The sequence below is a fragment of the Clytia hemisphaerica genome, unplaced genomic scaffold, assembly GCF_902728285.1.
Source record: "Clytia hemisphaerica strain Z4C2 unplaced genomic scaffold, Clytia hemisphaerica genome assembly, whole genome shotgun sequence".
NCBI classification, from domain to species: domain Eukaryota; kingdom Metazoa; phylum Cnidaria; class Hydrozoa; order Leptothecata; family Clytiidae; genus Clytia; species Clytia hemisphaerica.
Window position 1 is genome coordinate 448,665 of NW_027104154.1, and position 27,528 is coordinate 476,192.

Here is a 27,528-nt window from a genome sequence, read left to right on the forward strand (position 1 = left end):
TTAACAAATAAAAGTATTCCCATCAAGTGCCGTGGCCGTGTATTCTCATTGGCTGTGAGAGGTGTCATGTTGCATGCGAGCTCAACTTGGGCTGTAACTGTGGATGATTGTAACAGGCTTATTCGCAATGATAATGCTATGGTCAGGTGGATCTGTTCGACACGTTTGTCAGAAAGAATCTCTATGACTGCTCTTAGGGGTAGGCTTGGCGTTGATTCAATTGACATTTTGCCACGCCAAGGTAGGCTACGCTGGTTTGGCCATGTCCAACGTATGGATGAAGACTGTTGGCAAAAGAAAATCCTTTCCCATGTCGTGGAAGGTACATATTTGGGCAGACCAAAAAAAAAAATGGATGGACAATATAAAAGACGACCTCAAATTTGCTAATGCAACTGTCGACATGACTAATGATCGTGCAGCCTGGCGTTCAATCATTAGAGGAAGAAATTCAACCCCAGATGCTGGGAACCACGGACGTTAAATCGTGCAGTAAGTAAGTAATGGCCTCGCATTTTTATTTTTGGCCACTTTTTTTAATGACGTATGTGTTTCGTAGCGTATATTATTTTATACATTGTTGAATTTAATAAAAAAGGTGGTTCTTATTTTCTTCTTCGTGACTCTCAAGCAACATGCTCTCCCCGAACAGCTGGAATAAAGATAACAATCGGTAACATTGGCGGTGGGTTCCGTATGCAAATTTATCGCGCTATCTAGACGCGGGCATTTAGAAATGCTCAAATTTATCAAATATATTTTGCTAACGATCATGAAGAATCTCGTAAAGAAAAAATGAAAGCCCCGTTCATCTTCATTTTTCCCCGTTCATCTTCATTTCCCTGTTTTTACTTTAAAGTTGAAATTGGCGTATTTCCCTAATGCGTTTTAGCTCATTTGCACAGGGTCGGGAAAACCTGTTGCAAATGCACACCATGTGCAAATGCAATGATTTGCCTGACTGTTTGACGTCAACAAAAGTTGTGTGACTTCTGGAGTTGCTACCTTCAAAAAGATTTGCAAAAAGCAGCTTCTTTGGCCAATCTAAGTATAATCTAAGTATAATCCATGGCGTCCTCCAGCTTTTTGGTCCCCCTTAATATGAGCTAAAATCTCCCATCTGGCCTTCCCCCCACCTGTCTTTAAAATTCGTGCTCCCCCCAATTGGGAAATCCCCCTAGCCGTATTGTATAAGGGTTACGAAGTGATGATCCAGACTCGCCTCAATTCGCAAGCTACTATAGCAAAAAAAAGACTCTCAAAATCCCTAGAAAGACAGGCTCATAAGCCTGAATGCCCAAACACACCAGGAAGGTCTGTATTTATCCTATTACTCCCCCCACTAGGTAGTGGACTGAATATACCCCCTATTTGCTTTTCTCCCCCAAACAAGCTTGAAATTTTCACTTCCCCCCTGGCACCAAAATCTGATCCCCCCCCCATCTTCCTGGGGGGATGATCCCATGTAATCGAAGCTCAATCGAACTGCAATCGAAGTGTAATCGAAGTAATCAAACATCAATCTTATCCAATCAAGCGTGAAAAAAATTATTTAACTTTATATTTTAACAGTCAGGCAAATCCTTGCATTTGCACGGGGTCCGCTACATGCATTTGGGTCGAAATCGAAAGTAGCTAGAATAGGTAGAAACTTTCATCCACACTGAAGGAAAAAGCTCCACTGGGGCCACTTTTTTTAATGTTGTATTTATTTCGTAACGTATGTTATTTTATAAATTGTTAACTTTAATAAAAAAGGTGGTTCTTATTTTCTTCTTCACGACTCTCGAGCAACACGCTCTCCCTGAACAGCTCATAATATGGTAACAATCGGCACACTAAATAAAGAATGAAAATTGAAGTTATGACTGTGGAAGATCCATGGTGTTAAATAGGTATTTACCAACCTAGTGATTGCTGATCCTTGCTTGACCGGATGCAATATAAACCAATATAATAAGTCTTCCCAACAGAAGACTTGATGAACACAATCCAACTTGAACCAACACAAGAATCAATATGAACGTTTACCATTTACAGATTACACATAAAGCCCCACTGGCTATCATATATTATTGTTTATCACTTTGTATTATTCATCTATAAGGTAGAGATTATCATTTTTGTTGGTTGTTTTTCATAAAAGAAGAGAATAGTATATACATCATTATTAACAGGTAAATTTTTACATTAAAGCTGATTCGTTGTCAACACATTGACAATCGAAGAGGTATTAGCACCCTTCTTCGTTAAGCAATCAGCTAATTGAGATTTTGAGGGAACCCAAACAAGTTTTGAAATCTCATTATTTTGCAACATTTCACGAATGATTGCAACGTCAACTCGTAGTCTTTTATCAGACAACGACGTTGTTGAATTAGCAGCATTATACAGTGATTGACTGTCAATATAACACTCAATTCTACAACCTTCAGTTCCCAAAACCTCATTGAGAATGCTTTGGAGCCAATAGCACGATTCAGCTGCTTCTACAAGTGCCAGCATTTCAGCTGCAAGAGTGCTCTTTACCACTCTTTTGATCCTCTTTGACTGCCAAGCAATTGGTGACAGTTTCTTTGAGATATCGTCTGATAGCAGTATGATATAGCCTCCTTGTGATCCTCCATCATTAAGGTTGGCATAGGATGCATCAGAATGCACAACAAATTTTAGGTGATTGATGTCTTTCAATGTTGGGAGCTTGATCGTGACATCATTTTGCAATTTCTTCAACACTTTATTAGCATCTAGGATGTCGGCTACAGTAGCATTCTTCATCTTTGATGCAAGTTCACAGCAATCAAACAAAATATCTGGTCTGGTTTGCGTAGCAGCCCAATTCATCTGACCAACCAGCATACGTAGCTGCTTTGTTTCACCACTTCCTAGTGGTAGATTCCTTTGGGTTTTTCTCTCTTTGCTGACAGGAATAGGCTTTATTGATTGACAGTATCGTGTTTGTTCAATTTGAATTCCATTCTTTGTCTGTGTGATATTGAGTCCAAGATACTTGAACGAACCAGTTTCTTCTGTTCCAATCTCGAACGTTTGTTTGAATTGTTGGATAACTTTCTGCACAAAATCCATGGTGCCACCCCAGAAGAAATCGTCTACATGAATGACAATTATCCCTTGTAGACTTCCATTTTTGTGAGAGTAGAATAATCCTGCATCGTGTTTGCAACATCGAGCCCCAAGTGAGGCCAAAACCTCTTTGACACGAAGGTACCATGCTCTTGGTTCATCTGATAGTCCATACACACAAACATTCAGTTTCCAGATGTTTTTGTTTTCAACTTCTGGTGGGGGCTTAATGAACACATCCCTATCGATTTGTTTGCCTTGGAGAAAGGCTGCACGAACATCGATGCTGTTACATTTCCATCCATCATCAAGGTTGAAGCAAGTCTCAAAGCTTCTTTACTACAGGTTGGTGAATTGACTTGAAACGAGCTGTCTTCTTCAAACCCTCTTGCCACTAATCTAGATTTGATTGATTTCTTTCCATCAATAAACTTTTCAGTGAACACCCATCTTGTTGACACACACTTTTGTCCAGCATCGGGAACTTCTTGGTAAACGTTGTTTCTTCTCCAATTTGCCAGCTCTTTTTCTTTAGATTCGTTCAGCAAAACTGGGTCAACATCCATTCCGTTGACAGAGTAAAAGACGGTTTCAGCTTCTTGGGAATCCTCAATTATTGCACCATTTATGCCATTAGCCTCCTCATCACTTGATTCATTTGGATGCCATTCTTGAACACTGTTCTTCCAATCAATGCACTCGACTGTATTGTCTTCATTTTTAATATTGAGCCAATGTTTGTATTTTCCATTTGCTTTACCAGCCCGAGAAATGACTTCTACAGTTTTCCAATTGGTATCATCCCTTGGAAGATATTTAACTTTTTGTTTTGGTTTCGGTAGTGTGACATTTTTCTGTACCACACTATCTTGCATTTGTCCAGCTACTGATCTAGCGATACCATTCTCTTCAGTTTGTTGCTCAACATTGTTTGTCGGTGTTATTTCTTGTGTGTCATCATCATCGGAATCGCTGTCCACACCTTGAGGGAGCTGTCTAGGAGTTGATGGTGCATCTGGATTTGGTACATCCTCCTGATTTCTTGGTGGGTTGTATTGAACTTCTGACTTCTCGAGCATGAGTCGGCAAGGGTGTACACGCACATACACACTTCCATGTTTAACCAACACCTGTTGACCATCTTGCCCAATTACTGTACCCGGACCTTTCCATTTTGGATCATTTTTCCTTTTGTAATACACAGAGTCCTGAGTGACATATTTCACATCCACAGAACTTCCAACATTGTGTCGCAGAGCTCTTCGAATCTTCTCTGATGCTTCAGAAGCTACAAAGGCCTTTCTTGCTGAGTGCATGGCGTTTAAGTTGTCACGTACGACTTCACTTGTTGTCTTTCCTTCAAGCGCAGGTAGTTTGTCGGTAAGTACTGATGGGAAATTCGGATTTCTACCAAAAACAAGCTGATTAGGACTGAAACCATGGATATTGTGTAATGCATTCTTTGCGCTAACTGCCCACGATAATGCGATTCGTAATTCACAATCTACATCCCTCACAATCTTGGTAACATTCTCTCCAATGATTCCATTATGTCGCTCAACCAATCCATTGCTCCATGGGCTTTCAGCAGCTGTAGTCTTGATTTTGATATTGAGATTTTCACAAAAATCTTGGAACTCTTGATTGTCGAACTCACCCCCATTGTCAACAAGAAACTTATTTGGGTAACCAAAAATCTTTATCCAGATGTCAAATAACTGTCCAACGATAACTTCTTTCTTCTTGCTCTTGATGACCGATGATGCACTGTACCGAGTTGCATGATCAACTAGATGCAAAAACCATGTTTTAGAGGATCCTTCTTTCCACTCCTTCAAGTCCATAGCAACAGTTTCGTTTAAGTGATGTGCCATCGACAAACCAACAACAGGTCTTTGGGGTGTCTTTTTGTACACTTGACATATCTTGCAAGACTCGCACACCTTTTTCAGAACGTCAATATTTTCTTGATCATCAACGCCAGCATCTTTCAAAAGACTTTTGATTCGGTGATAGGGCGCATGACTAAACTGTCTGTGTAGTTTTTGCATCATTCCTTTCTTCTCTTCTACTGAGTTTGTAGAACCAAATAAAGCCAAACTATCGCATTCAGATTTTCTGTTGCTGTTGAGATCATTTGTGCAATATCCGAGTGGGATGCAATAGTGACCAGAGGAAGTGAACATAAGCTTTTGAGTTTGTCCAAAAATTGTGACGTTGTCGTGGATGAAATCAATATTCATTTCAGCCTTTTTCATGGCATCTTTGCTCAAAAGTAAAGGTAAGTCTCCATCGATGACATCAGTTTCGATAAATACATTCTTTCCTCCAATGTATGCTGGTACCTTTACTTTCTTCAAGGATTCCACACTATCTCCATTGCCAAACTTGAAGCTTGTGCTGCTTTTGAATTCCTTCACAGTTGATAGTTGATTTTTGTCCAGTGTCTCTAGATAGCATCCAAGCCACGTTTTTCCACATACATTCTTTGTACATCCAGAGTCCAACACTGCTGTGCCAAGGGTTTCTCCCACAAACTGTTTTAAAGTGTCACTAAATAAGGCTATCTCGTCATCTTCTTTGCTCTTGTTCTTGTGCTTCATTAGATTGTCATATGAATCAGGACAATCCCTGGCCCAATGAAACACTGATCCACAAACCATACAAGTTGAAGGAGCACCGTCTGGTCCAGATGGGTTTCGTCTTGGTTTTCCATCTTGATGTCTTCTTTCCGCACCACCATGCTGTCCACGACCTCCTCTACCTCTAAAATTGAATCGTCCACGATTAGGTCGAGATCTTCCACCACGATTTGATCTATCACGGTAATTTCCATAGTAAACTTCTTCTGCTTCCTCGTCTCTGCTTGTTGTCTCAAATGTCATCTCATCTCGCGACTCAAACTTCACCTGATTGTTTACAGCACCTACATCCTTGCTCTTGTTTGAAGATACCGAGAGGCTCAAATCTCCAAAAACCTTGCGTAGTTGGTCTTTCATTGAATTGTAAGATAGCTCAGTCATTGTTGCTCTAATTAACTTTTCGTGTGAATCTGAGATGTTTGCATTATTGAGGAACTCGTACGCTAAGATACCATCAGGAAGAATCATTTCGTAAGCTTTGGCTTTGTTGTACAGGCGTTCAAACTCGACAACAAAATCTGCAATTGGCGGCATATCATTGGGTCGTTTAAACTTCCGAAAACTGTCATATGCTTGAAACGAGAGTTGCAGCTTATCTTTGAGATACAGTTTATCTAGTTGTGCAAGCACCTTGCTCACACCATCATCTTTATTTAACTCGTCCACCTCTAACTCCAGCGCAGCTTCCCTTGCTTTGCCTTCAAGAGATAATAAAATTGCCAAGCCCTGCTTCTTCTTCTCCAACGAAGTGAAGAGCTGCCAAATGGTTATTTCCTTCTTCCAGTTTTCGTAAAGAACATCCTCCTTCAATGCCGGCGGGGCTTTGATATCATTCTTGTTTGCCATAGTGGATCGTTGTTCCCTCTGCTACCAAATGTTAAATAGGTATTTACCAACCTAGTGATTGCTGATCCTTGCTTGACCGGATGCAATATAAACCAATATAATAAGTCTTCCCAACAGAAGACTTGATGAACACAATCCAACTTGAACCAACACAAGAATCAATATGAACGTTTACCATTTACAGATTACACATAAAGCCCCACTGGCTATCATATATTATTGTTTATCACTTTGTATTATTCATCTATAAGGTAGAGATTAACACATGGTACGGTAGATTTTGTTAAGCTTGAAACTAGACAAATTGATTGCCGCTCAAAAGTCTGTGGATAAACTGCCGAAGTTACGGTAACAAGTAACACACACTAATTGATGGGAAACACAAAAATCGATCTAGGTTTCAACATAGATCTAGATGAGATAATTGTTTCATACATACAACAATGTAACTTACGCTGTCTCAGGCTTTCAGTCACTTCTTGAGTTTAGTGAAAGCAGTCCGTAATGATTGTGATAATTGACAAATCGTGCTTGATTAAAAAAGATTGAATGGGTGGAATCTTTTTTCAATGGACACAATTCTTTATTAACGAATGAAGAATCTCATAAAGAAAAAATGAAAGCCCCGTTCATCTTCAATTTCCCCTGTTTTCACTTTAAAGTTGAAATTGACGTATTTGCCTGACGTGTTCTAGCTCATTTGCATTGGGTCGGGAAAACCCGTTGTAAATGCACACCCCGTGCGAATGCAAGGATTTGGTTTAATGACAAGACGGGTCATTCATTGGGCCATTCCAGAATTTGTCTGTAACAGGGGCGGACGACACAGGATTTCCGAGGTCAAAAGTTTTCACCAAAATTCGAAATTTCCAAGGTGAGAGAAGAAAATATATATGAATTTCCAAGGCAATTGAATTAAAAAAGGCAAAAAAGAGTGGAATTTCCGATGTATTTTGCAAAAGTACATGGATTTTCATTGGAATTTCCGACCACCACTGGAAAAGAAAAAATTATTTCCAAGGCTATAAAAAATTAAAAAATGCACGTTGTCCGTCGGAGTAACAAAAATTTGCTGGGATGCATGGCCCATTTGAGGGCTATGCATGTTAGCCTCCACTGATGCAAGTTAATTTAGCTTAGGCAAAGACCCTGCCGACGCACCGGACTTAACGAACACCGGACACGCAAAAGTCTGGTGTAAAATGAGAATTTTTTTACCACCAGACAATCTCTACACTGGACCTAAGGAAGTCGGATGTCCGGTGTCGGAGAAGGATATTTTTTTCCACCGGACAATCAAAACACCGGACATGACCAGTCCGGTGCGTCCGGTGTTTCTTAATTTTTTGTTTCATAAATGTCCGGCGTCCAAAATTCCCTGTATACAACACCGGACTGACACCGGACTTATTGCGTCCGGTGTAGCGAAAGGATACTTTTTGCCACCGGACAAATACACCAGACAGTCCGGATCCGGTGCGTCGAGGGTCCTTTTAGGCATTTAGGGGGGGTTTGACGTTTTCCCGTCAAAATTTTTGCTGAATCCCGGAATCCCAGCCGAAAATTGAAAAAAATAACAACACCGTCCACAAGTGTTTCAACCGGTATTCCAACGAAGCCATATTTTGGTTTGTACGCTCAAATCATCACAACAAAATGGTCAATCTCACTAAAGCAAAACATTGCGGCCACGGCATTTCCCTGGATAAAAATTCTGGTCACGTGACCATCCGTGATTTTAGACCAATGAAAACGCTTCATTTCCCCGGATTAAAGTTGTGTCTACACTAACAAGCGGTAAATGGTTAGAAAAAGAGAGAAAAAAACCGGGGGTCAAAATTAGATTTTTCTCCCTTCTTGCGGCAAACATAAAAGACTTTAAGAGGCCATTTATTTAAGAAAGGGGTGTTATATCATAAATAAATTATGTAAGTAAGTGATATTTTAAGTAACAAGTTCATTAACAATTTTATTTTGAAGTTTGTTTTTAAAAACAAAACCCCCGTGCTACATGATAATCTCATTTTCTTAACTTATGGACCCATTTGAAAGTCTTTGTAATACAGATCATTTGGCAATGTAGTTGTAGCCTATACAAGAATTGGAATCTAAAGTCTGAAGTCGTAACTCCTTGCCAGTGACCCCGCAGAGAAATTTTTAGTTGGCTGACACTGACTTTAGGTTGGTTTGGAAATCGTTTTATTTTGAAATGTAATCTTCACTTTAGATGAATACTTTTATTTATTTGGATTCATGAAAGGTTCAAGGCCTGTTTACTTTTTATTTCAAATTATTTCATTGGTTTATTGAGCTGCATAGCTGATTGAAAAACGAAGATTTTTGATAGTTATCATCGTGGGCTTGGCCGCCATTTTGAATTTTGATTTTTTTTCTCCTGTACTCGGCAATTTAGAGGTTGTTCGTAATACGCGATTTGGCTTACGCGTAACACTTGTGCGTCACACCGCCACCGGTTTGTACAGGTTCAAATACCGGCAAAATGACAAAAAATAAGGCCAAATACCGTCACCGTCCCATTTTAAAATACTGTTTTCCCGTATTTTTTTCGTCAAATCCCGTAATAGAGTCCTCTGCCCAGTTGGCGACCAAACGTCTTTGAACCCAGAAAAGTCATACAAAAATAAACCTCTGGAGAATTTCTTTTGGTAGTTATCTGCCTTGACCTATTTCCCGTACTGTGTAAAAAAAGTTCTAGAAAAGAGCGAGTAGAATCCGAAAGATTTAACTTTGCACGGAAGCACACAAAAAACCCGGTTTTTTTGAAGAAAATAAAAAATGGCTACCTGTGGAAAAAAAAGGTTCGTAAGAAAAAACGCTTCAACTCCCACTCCAAAAAATACTTGTCCAAAACGATGAGTATGTTAGAAAGCATTTCTGTAAAAATCAGCTCGATACAATTTCCTTCGTGTTAAATATTGATAAAAAAGTTGATGCAATCAGCTTCGAATTTGACGTCCAGCCTGAGACCGACCAAACTCAAAAAATGAAAAAGAATACTCTACATTGCCATCAAAACATTCCAGACGCGAAGAGAAAAAGAGAAGACTTTACATTGCGATCAAAACATTCAAGGGGCATGCCCGCCCGCGGTCAGCTCCAATGCGCATATTCTAGCTCCGGATTGAAATAACAAAGGAAACCGGTATATTGAATCTCCGGGTAGACATAAAAAATTCCCGCGTTTTTATCAAATGAAGACTCTCCAGACTGCCACACTTTCAAAACAAAACAAAAACAAACTTTAGAAAAAAATGGCGACTTGAAGAAAAATTCTGAAAAAACATGCCAAAGGGAAATGTAAGTGAGCTATTTTAAAACAAAAGAACGAGTGTAAATAAATTTAATACGGGAAAGCTTATGAGTTTTTTTATTATCCTGATCAATTAATATGACCTTACAGTACCTGCAAGTAGAGCACTGATTTTCTCTTTCTTGCGATCGGTCGCAGACTGGTACGTCGTTCGGTAACTGGGCACTAGTACCACTCGCTTCGAAAGTTTTTTATTCTCTAAGAAGATCGCTTCAAATAAAAAATCAAAACAAACACGAAGAGCATGTTAAAAGTTGTCTAAACGTTGGTCGAAAAGGATTTTCAAAAAAGTAAAAAGTAAGTGAAAAATTTTAATCAAAAAATTTTGGTCGCCAACTGCAACTGGGCAGGGTACTCTACCGTACTAAAAAAGGGCCAATCCCGTCACACTGTCAGTGAGGCTGGACCTTCGATTTTTGAGAATTACGATTTTACCAGTTTTTTAGCGATTTTTGCCTCGCTAACCCAAATCTCACAACCTCTTTACCTTAAGGAAGATCGAAATTAGAGTTTTTCAGCGTTCCGAAAAAAACGCATAGCAGAAATTTTTTCATCTTCACATGATCGATTCTCAACAACAAAATACATCTTTTGGTCTTTGGGTTTGTTTCTGACGTTTTTCCTTCAAAGAATATCGATCACTTTCCTTTTCCCATTGAGCGTGCGAGAAAAAAATGATTAGCTCGCGTTTTCGCGCGGGCGAATAAAGATGAGGCGGCAATCTTGTATTGAGGGTGCTACTTAGTTTCCACCCTATTTTTCGCCCACGATAGAATGGTCCAAAACACGGGGGTATTCCAAATGAGAAACTATGTCGTTCTGTAAGTGTTTATTTTCTGAGAGATACAAATAGTGAATATTATTAACTTATTTATTTAAGTATTTTTGAGCGCAAATTTGAATATATGGTTGAATAAAAAAACAAAAGATAACAGTTCTGTTTATTCCTCAAACCCCCAGGAAAAGTTTTTTTGCCGACTTAGCTAATTTACAAATCTCGGAAAAGAACTCCCATAGGAATTCCGATACCTAACCCGATTGGTTCATTTCGGAACAAGATTCAAGAATGTCATAATGGCAGATAATTTTAAAAGTTTCTGAGGAAATGTGTGTAATTTATCAATGTTGATGGCTTGTTGATTCTTTAAAGAAAAAAGATAACAGGTATAGCTTTTTCTAATCCTGGAATATCGAGGTTCCAGCTACACTGACTGTAAAAGTACAAACCCCCCTGCCTCATTTAAGGCAGTTAATCCTGACAAGGACCCTGCCGACGCACCGGACTGTCTGGTGTATTTGTCCGGTGGCAAAAAGTCTCCTTTCGCTACACCGGACGCAATAAGTCCGGTGTTAGTCCGGTGTTGCATACAGGGAGTTTTGGACGCCGGACATTTATGAAACAAAAAATAAGAAACACCGGACGCACCGGACTGGTCATATCCGGTGTTTTGATTGTCCGGTGGGAAAAAATATCTTTCTCCGACACCAGACATCCGACTTCCTTAAGTCCGGTGTAGAAATTGTCCGGTGGTAAAAAAAGTTCTCATTTTACACCGGACTTTCGCGTGTCCGGTGTTCGTTAAGTCCGGTGCGTCGGCGCGGCAGGCAGGAGGGTCCTTCCTGACACTGTCTGACTGTCCGCGCCAGGAATTGGTATACTAAATATTACTTTCCTCCAAAAGATACAAAGATTTCGAAGACTTACCTGAGGCCCTTTTCCTCGTAATTTATGACATAAATCCCCAGAAAATCAGTGTCTGACTGTATGATTGGCTTGCAGGCTTGGAAGGGTTCACAAGGTTTAAGTCGTTTTTAGTGCTACACAAACGGATTAGCCCATGTTACCCGATTTTAAACCCGATTAAAATATTCTCACACGATATCAGTCGGCTTTAGTTGTAATAACACATATATGAAAACATAACATTAAAACCAAATTTAATCTGTAATAACCTAAGTTGCGATACAGTTGTAGCCGACAGCGTTCAACCAAGAAAAAGACAGCAGGCGTTTTTTACAACTAATTTCAAAAAATGTGAAGGAACTTATGTTTGCAGCAACAGATCTTTTGATGGGTTTTTTGAGTCTCTCAATCATCCAATTTGGAAATCCGATGAGATCAAGTACTTTTATTTGTCTTTTTCCTTTACATCAATACCTGAGGAATATGTTCGTGACCATTATATATATAATAGATGTTATTGCTTCCTCCTGCCATACAATCTAGCCAGTAAAGTTAAAGACAAAAAAGATCTTTCAGTCTTTAGAGGCGGCAATCGCAAATATCTTCGCTTCGCGTCGCCCGACCGACTCTCAAAAATAGACCTTTTTTCAAAGAGGACGTCTTGTTGAATAATTATGTAGTCCATGAGACTGGATCCAGTCTATAAAAACAATGATAATGTCATGCATGATTTACTGTATCATGCATATTGTAATAATTATGCATGGTTTTATCATTGTTTTTTTGCTGGACTACATAATTATAGACCTTTTTTCAAAGAGGACGTCCTGTTGAATAATTATGTAGTCCAGCCATTAAAACAATGATAGAGCCATGCATAATTACTGTATCATGCATATTGTAATAATTATGCATGGTTTTATCATTGTTTTTCTGCTGGACTACATAATGATTCAACAGGGTGGCCTCTTTGAAAAAAGGTCTATTCAACAAGGTGGCCTCTTTGACGACCCTCGATAGGGTGCGCACTCGTCGGGATTTTTTGCGCGGAACGAGGAAGAATTTACAAAAATGAACTTCAATGGATTAGTACTTACCTTTAAATCATCCAAATCTGTTCATTCCTTTTTTTAAATCAATCAGGAATTATCAGGGAAACAAGTAAAAAAAACTGGATCCAGGTATCTATTTTCTTTCCAAAGATATTCATGTTTTTCGACGTCAAGGTGAAAACGCGATTTAGCGCTGACCACGGCACCGGAAAATTCTCGACCCACATTGAAACAAATGGCTATCGCTATTGAGCTGGTTCATCTTTTCAATCGCGGTTTTTTTAGTAAACCCAGGGTAAGATTAGGCTACAATCTATCACAAAGTCAGTACAGTCAAGTATCAATATTTGAGGTATTACGAAAATCGCTATTTTTTGCCGTAATCGCTTTAGTTTTTAACATAAGGTCTTAGCAACGAGTACCTCAGGCATAGTTACGGGGCATTGAGAAAGAATCCTGACATAGAATTTCAAAAAGATTCACGCTATCATATTCTACATTACAAAATACACCTGTTCTATGTTGGGTTTTTTTCTCGGTGTTTTGTAGGCTTAATTATCGTTATGCAAAGTAAATAAAACCCCCTGGAATTCTTTAGGCTTTGATAAGCAAAATACTTACATACTATTGTTTACTTTTCAGGTATTCATCCAATCAGAATTCACGCTCAGAAACTTTCAACCAATCAAAATTCAACCGTGACGCGGGAAATGATCCAATCAGAATCCCGAAGCTAAAGACTTACAGCCAATCAGAATTTGTTAGCGAGCGGTATTCATCCAATTGGAATCGCGTAACACGAAAGCGAAAGTGAAAGTAAAGGCGGAAATATATTCTTTTTTCGACGTGATTTGCATATATTAGAACAGAAAGAAACGCCAATTTGTCAAAGATTTGTTTAAAACCACCTTATTTTTTGTTGAGTATCGCCTAAATTTATCGAAAAAATATGCTTTTCAACATTAATCTTAAAATCTCTTTCATTGTTAAGTATCCCCAGGGCTCAACACCGAAAGAAAAATAAGCGGGCGGAACCGCCCTCGTAGTTTAATCCCGGATTGAAAAAACCTGGAGAAAACCTTTTCCGTACTTATAATGTAGCTAAGGAATTTTAAAACACGGCATTTAAAGTGAAACAAGATGGCGGAGAAGTGGTGATTGGAGGTTTTTGTAATTAGACAGCATGACAAAGGACGACCCTGCCGGTGCACCCGACAGTCGGGTGCTGTTGTCGGGTGCTCGAAGTTAGAAATTTTAACACCCGACAGTCGGGTGCACTTTGTCGGGTGCTATACCTTAGGCGCTCTTGACAGCACCCGACATGCAACGGGCGGGTGGCGATTTCCTGAGGCGGAAAACGGGTTCTTTTTACTACCACCCGCCTGTAGTTGGCGCGCGGCGATTTCGACGAAATTACTCTGTGCTGTCAAACCAATCTCTTTGGTCAAACAATGTGATTTCCAATTCTTGGGTTTTGATCAAGTTTTGATGTTTCTTCTCTTGGAAGGAGTTCACAGATTAACCTTTTCCTTTTCTTTTTATTCATGGGGTGATGGAACGACGGTAAAACGACGAAACGACGAAGACAACAGACAACATTTCATCAATTAATGTGTCACCATCAACACAACCTTCACAAGTACTTAGGTAGGCTTTCAAAGTGAGAAAAAAAAAACATTCCGGGTATTAAAATCATATCTAGGTAGGTTTTCCTACTTTTACCTACCTGAAAACTGCGTGTCTTTAAATTTTTAAGTAACGTTCAATTTCTCTGAGCTGATTGAGTAACTTCGTCAACTGGACGCTATATATTACCTGGGTTTTCGTATTGTGACGACACACTACTTTGCCGAATATTTTGTTCTATCTATTTAGCGTACCACCACCGTTCTTGTACAAGTAACCATTACGTACATGCAAACTGTTTGGATGGCTGGGACAATTTTTTTTTCTCATCGTTATGGTCAATGTGTGATGCTGATCAAAAGAAGAAATTGGAACAACCTTTTTATTCTTTAACAATAATTTAGACCATGTTCAGACGTTACGGTTCCGTATCGTTCCGAAGTGAAACGGTTTCGAAACAAGTGTGAACGCCAAAATTTGAAACATCAAAAAAGAAGACGTTACAATTACTAAGCAAAACAGGTCAAAAGGGTTTCATTGGAACGGAACTGCTCCATTTTCTTGCTCCGAAACGTTCCGAAACCAAATATGAACACTATCGATCCGTAACGGAAATCGTACCGGAACGATATGAAACCGTAACGTCTGAACATGGTCTTACAGACAATCTTCGAAATACATTATATATATATAATTAAAAATATGTAAGATATAAATTATGAGGCCATTTGAATTTGATCCATCGATAGATCCAACAATCGTTTCTTTTGTTTTCTTCCTGAGGGAGATAGAAAGAAAAAAGATTTATTTATAGACTACCACTCTCTTCACTACCCTGAGTATCAGAGGCCAAGTTTTCAAAGAGAAAATATTAACCTCTAAGGACGAGGAAAGGTTTTCCAATTGGAAGGCACTGCATTGCAATTTATTCGAGCTGTGATACTCACGCACGGTACCTCTTCACGATTTTAAATATCTCTCCACTTACGTCGTTATTGAATTAAAACTATAGCTTATAATGCTGAATTACGCATTTACAGGCTATTTAGAACACCATGGAAATTACGTCATTATGAAACTAAATATCAGATGAGATCGAGCTATTTATATCATGATATTAAAGGTAATAATATACGTTTTACCTGGATAAGCCAGAGCACGTCAGCGCGTTTCGCCATCAGAATGTAAGACTAAAACGAAGAAAAGAAGAGAAAAAAAGTGAACGGATTGTCATGCCTCAAACCATCGATGCTCAAACCTAAACACGGAGAACTAGATTGACCATCGAGTGCAGGCTGGAATTTAAGAATATCGAAACATTGATTTGATATTTGATCAAAGTACAGAATCGAAAGAAAGACACGGCAAATTTTTTACGACTAAAATGTAAATATCAAATTAAAAGTGATCACCTGTTCCGCTAATTGATTCATTTTCTCTTATTTGCGACTCTGAAAATAGAATGATTGATATTGAGATTTAGTTGACATGGGAGGTCGGCGCCCGGGGGTAAAGGTTAATGTCAGTTATGGCCTTTCTATCGTATCGATCAGTAATAACGTAAAAGAACCTAGGATACACGGGACGAGGTTGCGCGCCCAAATCGTACCCAGAGCCACTTGCATCGCACTTTTTAATTTTACTGATGGATGCGATACAATCGTTTCACGGATAAAAACAGAGTGCTGTCAGAATATCATAAATCAAAAAAGCAAGCTAAGGTTCGACCACCGGCCCTTATTACGCCGAAGCTTATTAGAATTTTCGTCACTTTCCTCTGCCCCCGAAATTGTTTTCACCGATTAGGAATCGAAGACCTCTACAAAGCCCCAGGTAGTTCCGATCGCTGATTCGATTTTACTCGCCGGCCCTTTTATGCCCCAGTGACAATAGCGCCTTGACTGACGTCCACGACATCGGCAAAGATGGCAAAGATAGCGGGAAATAGTATAGGGCGTAAACCCGCAAAATGCCCATTAGGCGATGTCGGGTGTTGATCGTCGGGTGTTTTTACTAAGTTAGTAATTTAAGCACCCGACTGTCGGGTGCACTATTTGTCGGGTGTTTTCGCAAATTTAGAAATTTCAGCACCCGACAAAACACCCGACAGCACCCGACTGTCGGGTGCACCGGCAGGGTCGTGACAAAGGTTTGTTATATTTTAGCATAACAAAGACAAACTCAGGAGGTAAGGTAAATTGCGTTTTGACTGCTTTTAACTGTTTTTCTAATAACGAATATCTTCAAACTTGACTTCACTGAAGTTTCTGGTAGGACTTTTGAATAGAAATTTCAGTATGTTTTATGAGAGGTATATAGGCTTACTATTCATAAATTTCAAAGAGATTTGACTGGTACTTTTCGAAATATTGATTGATATCCACTTGCCTCCATTTAAATCGTAAGTCTTTTTGCCTCCAAAAAACGATCGCATTGGCCCGCCCGCATTGGACCGCCCGCACAAAAATCAAAACATTGAAACCCGTCTATAGGCAAAACTGCAATGGAAAAAAAGCATTTTTATCAAAAGTCAAAACAAACAAATATAATTGGTACCAATTTGAAAGGACCAAAATAGCTCTAACACAACTCTGACTCAAACTCAACTCAAACAAATACAGCGATTAAAGTGAAGACAAAACATTCCAACATTCATTCATGACAAGATTAGACATCAAACCACAGTACAGTAGTTGCGGTCTTAAAATGAGCTCTATTTTTAAGTTTTAGAGTTACAAGTTCTATAATACATTACACTGGTGTCAGCTATTTGCATCAGCAATAATTAAATGCTGGACACACATCATATAGAATCGTTAAATCTAATACACGAAACCTATAAAACCCAGTGGAACCCAGTGGAAACCTTGTGGAACCCAATCGAGTCGTGGGCGCCCTATGGCGCCCTTTCGGGAGTGCCGCCAACGCCACTCGTAAGGCGTAAGGCGTAAGGCGTAACATCAGATAAACAAAATTTTTACGGACGCCGAAAACTTCACAATGGATGCACACGAGGCGAGAATGTTTTGAATGTTTTATATTTGACATCATTCCTTTCCTTCGACATCACCACGTGAATCAGACGTCATCATGGAACGTATTATTACTGGTGATGTCACAGATATGGACTTGATTATAAACGCTGTCAAAGAAAAGGTGAATTAATTTCTTTTATGATTTGCACTCATGCCAAGAAACATGTTATGTTTAGGAAGTCATTTCTGACATCCTTTACAAAATCTTGACTTTTTCAGCTGGGACAAGAATCTGTGCCACCTACATCCAAGAATTTCTTGTGTTAATGTTTCTTTTTTGTTGCTAGCTCTCCTCTTTGTTGTTTGTTCCTTAAGTGTAAAACTCTGTCAGGGTTAGGGGTTTTTCTTTTGCAGTGAATGAAAGAAATATTTAGCTAATGGGGCAAAACTTCATAGTTATTCATTATTAATCCTAGCTGATTTTTCAATGGTGTATTAGCACCACCCATATGCTCTAAACCAAGGGATGTCAATCGAACTGTTCAGCTGTTTGAAAATTAAGTATCGTGACAAGGTATATACAACCAAACTGATTGGTGTATATTCCAGACGTAGTTAATCGATGTAATCAATAATTTTGAGTAACCGATAAGTAATCGATGGATTAGATATCGATTAACCGATAGAATCTATAGGTAATCGATACTCAAGATTATTTCAAAGCTCGATTATTTAACGATCAATTTTGTCATTGTTTATTTATCGATTATACTTCGATTAAATTAAGTATCAATTAAAAATCAATTGGCTATTGATCACAGATTTTGATCGATTACATATCGAACAAAAATTTATTAATCATCGATCAAATAGTTAATCGATCAACTATCGATTTGTGATCGATTATTTATAAGATTTTAGGGAGTGGTACTTTAATTGGATTAACTTTAGCCTTCGCGAGATTAAATTTCTCAAATTTTCGCCATTTTCGCAAAATTAAAAGCAACATTTTTCGCTGATCTTGATTGGGATGTACTTTTGAATCGAATCCAATCCCCTGGTAGCATATGGCCTAGAAAAGCTACTACACCCATTTTTTTATAAGCATGGTTTGCCATTTTTGAGGAGCATTATTAATTCGAAAGCGGGCATTTATTCAAAGTAATACGATCGGTATGAGATTTGGCGAATGTTCTTTACTTTATTAAATACTTTTTCACGCCGGACCTTATTAGCGTTATTTTTGGGCTTGTAGGTGGAATAAGGCCCGGCGTAAAAAGGGCCGGTAATGTAGTCAATAGTCGGTCACGATCGATATATAATCGATAACAATACGTGATCGCAGATAAGTAAATAATTTATAAGTAATCAATGCATGAACGATAAGTAATTGATGATTGTTAACAATCGATACATGATTGATAAGTAATCGATAGGTTGTATGTAGCCGATATGTGATTGATAAGTAATCGATAGGTTGTATGTAGCCGATATGTGATTGATAAGTAATCGATAGGTTGTATGTAGTCGATATGTGATCGATAAGTAATCAATAGCTTGGAAATAATCGATCGCTGATCGATACTCAAGATTTTTTGAAGGTCTGATTACCTATCGATTCTATCGGTTAATCGATATCTAATCCATCGATTACTTATCGATTATTTATCTATTACTTAAGATTATCGATTATATCGATTAACTACGTCTGGTATATTTGGACCACATGTTGGCTGACTGACAGATATCCCAAGATTCATGATAGAAAGCAGCTTTTGTGCAGCAGTATAACCTCTACTGATCGATATAAGGCCTAGACATGTCATAAGGTTTATAGTGGCAATTCTCGAAGATTCAATCTTCTTTGAAGTATCAAATGTTGAATTAGTGTACTGTATACATTCAGGGATACACTTTGCTACCAGTTTTGAAATTTCGCTGCTCTGATTGGTCAGTCATTTGTTGGCTATGCAAGTTTCCCTCCACTGATACAAGTTAACTTTTGAGAAATTTAATGTGTACATTGTCAATTTTCTTGCTTGACTTTTTTCTTGAGTTACGCTTTTTAGCTCTGAAAAGATTCTTGTTATACCTTAATTTGCCCATTTTACATCTCAATTGTTCTCTATTTCTTGTGTCTTTTTTGGACCTACCTCCGGGTACCCTTGAGAGGTCCTTTAAATTAACCCTTGTTCGTCCGTTCGTCTGTTACCAGCCTTTCTCAGGATTGGCACATTACTTTTTTCAGTTTTTTTGGCACAATGATGCAAAATGATGGTTCCTAAAAAGTGATGGAACCCGATTTTTGAAAAAAAAATATGCCGGAAAAACAGGTTTTTTGGCACTTTCTCGAGATTTTATCATTAGTTTTTTTTTATTTTTTTGCTCAAAGATGCGTATTAACAATGCCCAAAACATGACTGAGTCCGATTCTTGAGAAAAACTTTTTTCCGGCCGAAAATGCCGGAAATCGCCATTTTTGCAGATTTTCATTAGATTTTTTCCTTGTATTTCTATGTTTTTAACACAAAAACATATTAATAACAATGCTCACCATCAAGCATGATTAAATTGTCATGAAAACTGATTTTTGCGACCAGAACTTTCTATTTATTTTTCCTCTACAACCCTTCCCTCTCGCGCCCCATCAACAATCAATGATGAATTTATTGCGTTATGCATTTTCGCTAAACGCTATATTTTCTGACTGATTTTTTCTCCTCACATTGCTATCTAACTTTCATCATCAGGTAGGTCCATTCAGCATGTAGCTTGTTATCTTAGAAAATTACTAAAGAGTTTTTCCTTTTACTATCAATAGACGATATCAGCTTTCCAAATTCTCCCCGGATGATTACCCATGGTGCATTGCGCAAAAAATTCACGGAAAGTCAATATCATCCGTGATTTTATTTGCGCAATGCATCATGGGTAATCATTCGGGGAGAATTTGGAAAGCCGATATCGTCTATTAAAACAAAAATGATTTACTCAAATGAAAATAAGTTCCCATAAGTTATCATGCATGTGCCTAAGATATTTCTAAAACAAGTCACAATCATGAAGTATTGAAATTGCTTTTTGACTATGTTATGTAATTTTTTACAGCTTTCCAAAGTACCCATTGGTCCATTGTGCCAGTATGTAGACAAATCATTGCTGGGAAAGTTTTTTAATTATTATATTGTCAACAATGGTGCCGACTTTGGCATAATCTGTGACGCATCGAAGAAATTGAAAATACAGCAGCCAAATTTGATAATATATGGGCATGATGAGGAAGAACAATCACCCCAATGGGCAATTTTATTTCCCGATGTTGAATGCCCAGCTGTTGTATCTAACGTGATTTTGCACTATATGAGTGATCCATCAGCTCACACAGTAAGATTACTTTTTTATATCATTTAGATTGGAACAGTGACAATACTTTTTCTGTTTTCAGGGCGTTGAAGTTTAGCTTACTAGCCTGAATAGATTAAACTAAATAAACTAAATTTATAAATTCATTATACTTTCACCTTCCAGACGTTTCTACCTTTACTTTCTTTACCTATAACTTTGTGCTAAGTCCTATTTATACTAGGCTTTTGGCTTTTAGGGGTGGTTCAAGATCTTATTATTGGAAAAATTCCCTTTTTTAGGGGAATAAGCATTGCTTGCGATTGCCTTAGTATTTTTCCTGGTTAAAAGATGGTTCAGTCCTTTTTGTGACCTGTTGTATACTGACTGCTACTTGTTTTCAATATTATTTTTAAATGCAAACAAAAATTTATTTTCTAGTTTTCATTTGATGAGGAAAATCAATTCAACGACTCTAGGTATGTCAGATATGTTATATTGTCGGTTTCTCCATTTAAAGTACATAAAATAAATTTTCCCAAATAAGTCCTTAAGCAACAATGCAGTATTTTGCACATGCCTGTTTTAATGGACCCTAAATTATTTCGAAAATCATGCTAAAGAGTTTCTAAAAGATCTTATTCCTTATCCCATCAACCTGGTGGAGACCAATTAAAGTGATTAGATTTTATTTTTTCTTTGTAGTGTTGAAGATGATTGCAGTCTGATTATCAGTCAAAGCATTTACAGAAATGATGCCAACAATAACATTAACAACAGGTATACTTCAAATCTATCCTTGAGAAACGAAAAACTCTTTTTTTAATGTTATTCAAGCAGATTCAAGCATGTTACTACCTTGGTCAGAAAACTGATTCTAAACTAATAATGGATATTTTGGTCAGAAGCAATAAATTTATAACCAAGGTCAAATTGAGAAAGTTCTTTAAAAATTATTTTTAGCAAACCTGTGGAGGAGTCACAAGAAACGGAATTTCAAACAACATGTGATTTACAGCAGCTGTTTTCATCATTTCTTGACAAAGAGTATGTTTGCCTTTTTGTCCGCTGTTTCTCAATGGCTCTTTTAAAGTTTTTCAATTTCTGAAATGATTGTATCAAATGTATGAATTTTTAAAACAGAATAAACTGATCACATGGGCTTCATTATTTTTTCTACGTAGTTTTGATTCTCCAATCATGCATCATGCTGGTAAAAGGGAAAAATTAGCTGGATCATTCTAACTTGTCATTGAACTCCTTGTCGTCTCCTTTCCATGAGAAAAAAAGTTTGTTTACACATAAAGAACTCTAAAAAGCATGGAAATGTTAAAAATAGTCAATATTGCCAAAATAATAGTGATTTGAAAATAGTGAAGGTGAAAGCTCTAATCTCCCATGCTATTTATAGAAAAATCTTTAAAGTAGGTCCCTTCTCCCTTGGGTGCAACATGTTATCGTAAATGGGAGAAAATCGTCAATTTTTTTATATTGGTATTCTTCTTTCTTTCAGTGTTGGTTTCGCCTCGAATACAAACAATACAACTACAATTGATACAGTCAGCATTGGGAAAGAAACAAATGAAAGGTATTTTATGATATCTTTGAATGACCTTTGAATTGCAGAAATTTTAGAAAAATTATTACTTTATTAAGGGGGGAGGTTTCAGGGATGGTTTTAAGTTTTTTTACTTGCTTTGCTTCTCACCTTGATCAGAGGAATGTAAAGAGATGGAAAAACAGCTTCTTAAAAACAATGGAAAAACGGCTCGTCATATACCAGGTCTCTTGCCCTTAAGGGAGTTTATATCGAGCAAATAGGTTTCTTTTGTTGTCGCTATAAAAAAATCTGCATAATCAGCGTGTTGTGACAAAATTCTTTTGTTTCAAGCCTGATTATGCGCAAACTTTTAGGGCTTATATTTTGGGTACACCTCTCCTATACGAAAAGTTACCTATATCTTCTTGCTCAGAATTTCCTAGCGATTCTATGTTATAACCGCATCATGACCGCATCATTATATGGAAAGCTAGAGCGCGGGAAAATTATAACTTCATCTTGATTTTACTCGACTTCTGACAGTTTTACAAGAACCAATTTAATATCATTGCGTAAATTACAGTATTTTACAGCATAATGCTGCTCAACTTTGTTACTTTTTCACTAAATTCTTTTTTTTTCAGTGTTTATGTCGATTCTAATACAAATAAGACAAATCCATTTGGAGAGGAAAAAGAAACAAACAAAAGGTAAATTTATTGAAATTTGAATTAAAGCTACTGTTTTATGAAAAGTCTCAAAGCCAAAAATTTACTTGCTTTTATCTTCTAAACATTGCAATTCTCTAATGAACATGAAATCAAAGATGTTGCTTGAAACCCAAATTACATCTAAAGTAGTAAAAGAAATATTAATGTGATATTAATACATTGAAGTGAAATGTAAACTTTTTTAGTTTGTATTTAATTTTGAGATCTTGAATATTCAATATTTTTTGCTAGCTTGTATTTTTGTAACACAACCACACCAAAATACAACAAGAAAACCCCTGTGTCTCCAGGTCCAGCTGTTGCATACAATTTAAGGCCATCCTTAACACGATTCACAAGATTTTATTATTGAATACTTACAAAATCGCTTCTGTCCAGATGAAACACTTCAATGTTGGAAGACCTGCTCTGTATATAAGCATTTATTTTGTTATTTCATTTGCTTATCATCAGGCTTACATTTATCATATCTTTATTCATTTAGTGATGATTTCGACAAGGCAGAATTCATCATTCCCTTACTTGTGAATGGACCTCAAGATTTTGAAAGGGAATCAATACCCACAGAACCACCTCAACACAACACAATGTTTACAGTTGACCGGCGGAAGATCAGTCTACTTTCCAGTAAAGCTGATGGGACAGGTGCGTATCACAAATGGGGGAACAATAAAAAGTTGTATTATTTTGATGGCTCAGCATGTTTTTATGCCCACAAAGAAGAGAATGGGAATGTTTATATTAACACTAGACAGAATCCAGCTTCTACATGGCAGAAAAAGTATGTAGACAAAAATTGTATTTATAAACTCATAAGACATTATCGATACAACAAAAACAATGATTTCACACATTTAATTGTCGAACTGGAGAAGGATGGTAATATGCTTGATTTTTATTATGTGCTTTATCGTTGGAAAAATGGTGTTGAGAAGTTCATTGAATCACCACATGGCAACACAAAGAACCCTCTCCTAGGTAATTGACTCAATTTTTGTAAATTTCCTATTTTAGGCTGGGATAACAAGTCTAACACAAATATTCAAAGCGTTGTTACCTCGGGTAACTAATAAGCACCCCTCCGCTGCTTATTAATTTTTTTTGAAAATTTACTAACCTAACCGTTTAAAAAATTTGAGTAAAGTCTGTAATTATGGGATTTTGGATAGTGCTGCGAGAGTAGGCCTCACCTTATGAGATGCCTTGTACAATCAACTTAAGAGGTCCCACCTGAAAAAAGATTAATTCAATCAAAATTTTAGACACACGTCTTGTGTATTTTAATGCAGGCCAATCTCACACTTATTTCTACCATATGTGAAGATATGTAAAAATCGTAAATTTACCATATGTGTAGATATTAGAATCCGTAAATCTACTAATGTGTAGATATTGTAAATCTACCATATTAGTAGTTAAAGTATAAATACTATCCAGACAATCTAAGAAGAATTACAAATAGCTATATTGAAAAAAGAACAACAAACCTTAACCTTAACTATCAAAGAACGACATATTTCAAACCCTAACTGCCAACCAGAGTAATAAGCAAACTATCTTTGTTACTTATTTTCATTATTTCTTAACTTTAGGAAACTACGCAAGGAAAGATCCACAGGCATTGCGCGAAGTAGAAGAAAACCTCAAATCAGGAAAATCGTGTGAACAAGTATATTTCCAGCACAATAAGGAAAACGAGGAACCGAACTCTATATTGAGCTTGAAAAGCATCACAAATCTAAGATATTCAATGAACAAGGACGATGGCATGATGTCAGAGCTTGACATCCTCCAAAGAGCAGTTAGACGAAAGAATAACTTTGTAAAGTCTGTCAATATCTCAGACGACCGCTACACGGCTTTTCTCTACCTGGACTACATGATGTCTGACATAGAGCGTTTTTGTGTTGAGGGTAACAGCATATTTTGCATAGACACAACCTTTAACATTGTGCCAGGACTTTGGTTAACAGACACCTCCTATCACAATTTGGCATTGGTTGATTTGAAGGGTAATCACCCGTCATTTCCAGGACCAATGATGCTGCACTTTAGAAAAGATGAACCGCAATTCCGCTGCTTTGGACTTGAGATTATCAAAGACTACCCTGAATTATCCCTAATCAAAAAGATTGGACACGACCTTGACAAGGCAACAGTCAACGGCATGAAAAGTGTTTTCACAACTGCTGAAAATCTTTGGTGCACACAGCACCTTCAAGAAAGAACTGAATTTAAACTTACTAAAATGGGTGCCAATCAGCGCATTCAAAATAATGTAATGGCCGATTTATATGGAACACAAGATTATTATCTTCATAAAGATGGTCTTGCTGACGCAGACGACGCTGAAGATCTGGAAGCAAAACTTCGGAGCCTTGAATCCACATGGGAAGATTACATCCCATGGTTTGGAAATTGGTTTCGTAAGCACCAATACCCAGTCTTCCAATCATGTTTGAATCTGGAATCGCGCAAAATGCTTGGAATTTCTGATCGATTTTACAATAATAACATTGAAAACCAGCATAAGCTACAGAAAAAGAAAATGAGGGAGGAACTTGGTATGGTTAAAGGCAACCTTCAAAAATGCCTTGACGTCCTCGAAAAATGGGTAACGGAAAACTACTTGCAAGAAATGGAACATGCCATTAGAGGTATGCTTTTGCCTCAAATTTTTTTAGCTGGAATAAATTCACTTTTGTTTCGATTCTATCACCTGATTTCCCCTTGTTTTTTTTTCAGAACTAAGGTTTGTTGCAATAGAACTAATACATTAAGTGTATATATGTTATATTATCGTGGATACTAAATTTTCGCGAGCTATTTTAGGCAAAACTTCGCAAAACTTAGTACTACTTTCTAAAACAAGAAATCGCAAAATACACGGGAAAATTTTCAAAGGCCAACAACGCGAGACTTGTGAAAATAAAAGAGAATGAATTTTTAAGGGGTTGTGATAATTTTTTACAATTTTAATACTAATACGAAATATATTTGCCACCCAAATCTCTTGTGAATCTGTGAATCAATACATGTTTTTTTTTATAAGCAAGTGTCTGTCCCTACATCAGGCTCGCAATATGCTTAGCATTCTATTGTTCTTAAACAATAGAGCCATTGTTTAGGTCCCCAAAACTGAGCCTGCGTATGCTTATAAACGTTATGCTTATAAAAGAAAAAACATGTATTCTCCAGTGAATATTGTTGGGCAAAAATGGTATTTCTTTACATGCATAATTTTACCTTTACTACAAAAGAACACTCCGTTTTTTCTCAGGCCGCGATGGAAAATACAGGTTGAGCAGTGGGTATGAAAGATGTGGAGTAAAACCAAGCGAATACCGAGAGCTGGACGACAAAGAGAAAGAGAAGAAGCTACAGAACTTTCTCAAATACAGAGTCGCTGGTGATGGGGATAAAAGCACGGAAGAGCCGGAAGACAAATGGAAGAAACCTGATATGGCTGGGAAGAAGCCACGCAAAAACAACAAAAGGCGCACAAAGGAACCCGAACTTTTTGCTGAAAACACCAACCTTAATGCGAAAACAGTGCCAACGATTCCATTGAAACTGAAAAAGCAAAATTCTTCGTGGGAAGTTGCAAGTGAAAAATCGGTAGATCCTTTTGCTGATCAGGAACTACTTGATCCAGACATCGATCGGCCAAATGACTGGACCCTAGTGTTACGTAGTGATCATCAATCTTGCCCAAAACAGGTCAGCATGTGTGGGTATTGTGAAAAACGATATACAAGCGAATTGGCAGTTGTCAAGACTTATGGCGAAAGGCAATTTTATTGTAAGAAGACTAAAACTCAACGAAAACAAAATGGTAACATTTACCTGCATTATCTCACCTCGTGTTTAAAAGGGTTTGACCCAAAATTTTCTTATGATAAACTATTGGTACCAAAGGTCACGCAGCGAGGACTTTCTGAAGGAAACTTGAAAGCCACCAAGGCAAAAGGTTGTAAATTTTTATAATTTGCTACTGAATTGGTGTTCTTTGTAAATCTTTAGTTAAACGATTTTTATTGCTACTTTTGTTTGTATTGTGCCATTTACTCTTGTCTCCCGAATGGACGTCCCCCGCTAATTGTTAAGAGAAAAAATTCTTACCCCCTCACTTAGTAAGACCCCCACCCCCGCTTTTTGTTAGTATTGGTTCTTGTTTTACGAAGTTATTTGTTAAAGTTTCTTTTTTGTTGTTGTAATTGTAAAATTCTGTCTTCAAATTACCCCCCCCCCCCGCTTATTAGAATTTAGAAAATGTTCCTAGCCCCTGCTTATTAGCCCCCCTCCCCCCGTTCGGGAGACAAGAGTAATCAACCACACTGTTTGACTAACGAACTATTTTTAAAGTTCGATACCCATTATGTTTATTTTTGTAAATCTTTGCTCTTTATTTTTTAGTATACTATTGGTGGTGAACTATTATTACCCTAGTTAAACTTTCTTTATTTCTGATGGTAAACGAATCAAAGTTATCCTTCCAACTAAAAATCATATTTTTCTGAATCTTTTCCACGTTGATGGGGTCCTTATAAGCAGCTGGAGAATACAGGCTTTGTATTATCAGTGATAAGAAAGTTGAATTTATTTGTAATTTGATGCCATTTTAAAGTTCAGTATTATTTTAATCTGAATTGTGTAAGATGATATAATGGCTTTT

At 37.5% G+C, this 27,528-nt stretch overlaps 2 protein-coding genes and 1 long non-coding RNA gene across 3 annotated transcripts in view; 1 reads left to right on the forward strand and 2 right to left on the reverse strand.

Moving 5' to 3' along the window:
• The window catches only part of LOC136814105 (E3 ubiquitin-protein ligase RMND5A-like), a 185,532-nt gene that overhangs the window by 24,612 nt on the left and 133,392 nt on the right, over window positions 1-27,528 (reverse strand). The window lies entirely within an intron of this gene.
• LOC136814046 (uncharacterized) lies at window positions 14,740-15,832 on the reverse strand. The gene is made up of 3 exons (XR_010847591.1): window positions 15,678-15,832; window positions 15,401-15,455; window positions 14,740-15,043 (listed from the first exon to the last, which is right to left on the reverse strand). It is a non-coding gene; the product is annotated as an uncharacterized lncRNA (long non-coding RNA).
• On the forward strand, window positions 17,231-26,941 carry LOC136814098 (uncharacterized). The gene is made up of 10 exons (XM_067070601.1): window positions 17,231-17,421; window positions 20,349-20,624; window positions 21,024-21,061; window positions 21,288-21,362; window positions 21,546-21,629; window positions 22,096-22,170; window positions 22,767-22,832; window positions 23,338-23,831; window positions 24,446-25,510; window positions 26,134-26,941. The coding sequence occupies exons 1-10, from the start codon at window positions 17,356-17,358 to the stop codon at window positions 26,838-26,840; spliced, it is 2,946 nt and encodes a 981-aa protein (XP_066926702.1). The 5' UTR covers window positions 17,231-17,355; the 3' UTR covers window positions 26,841-26,941.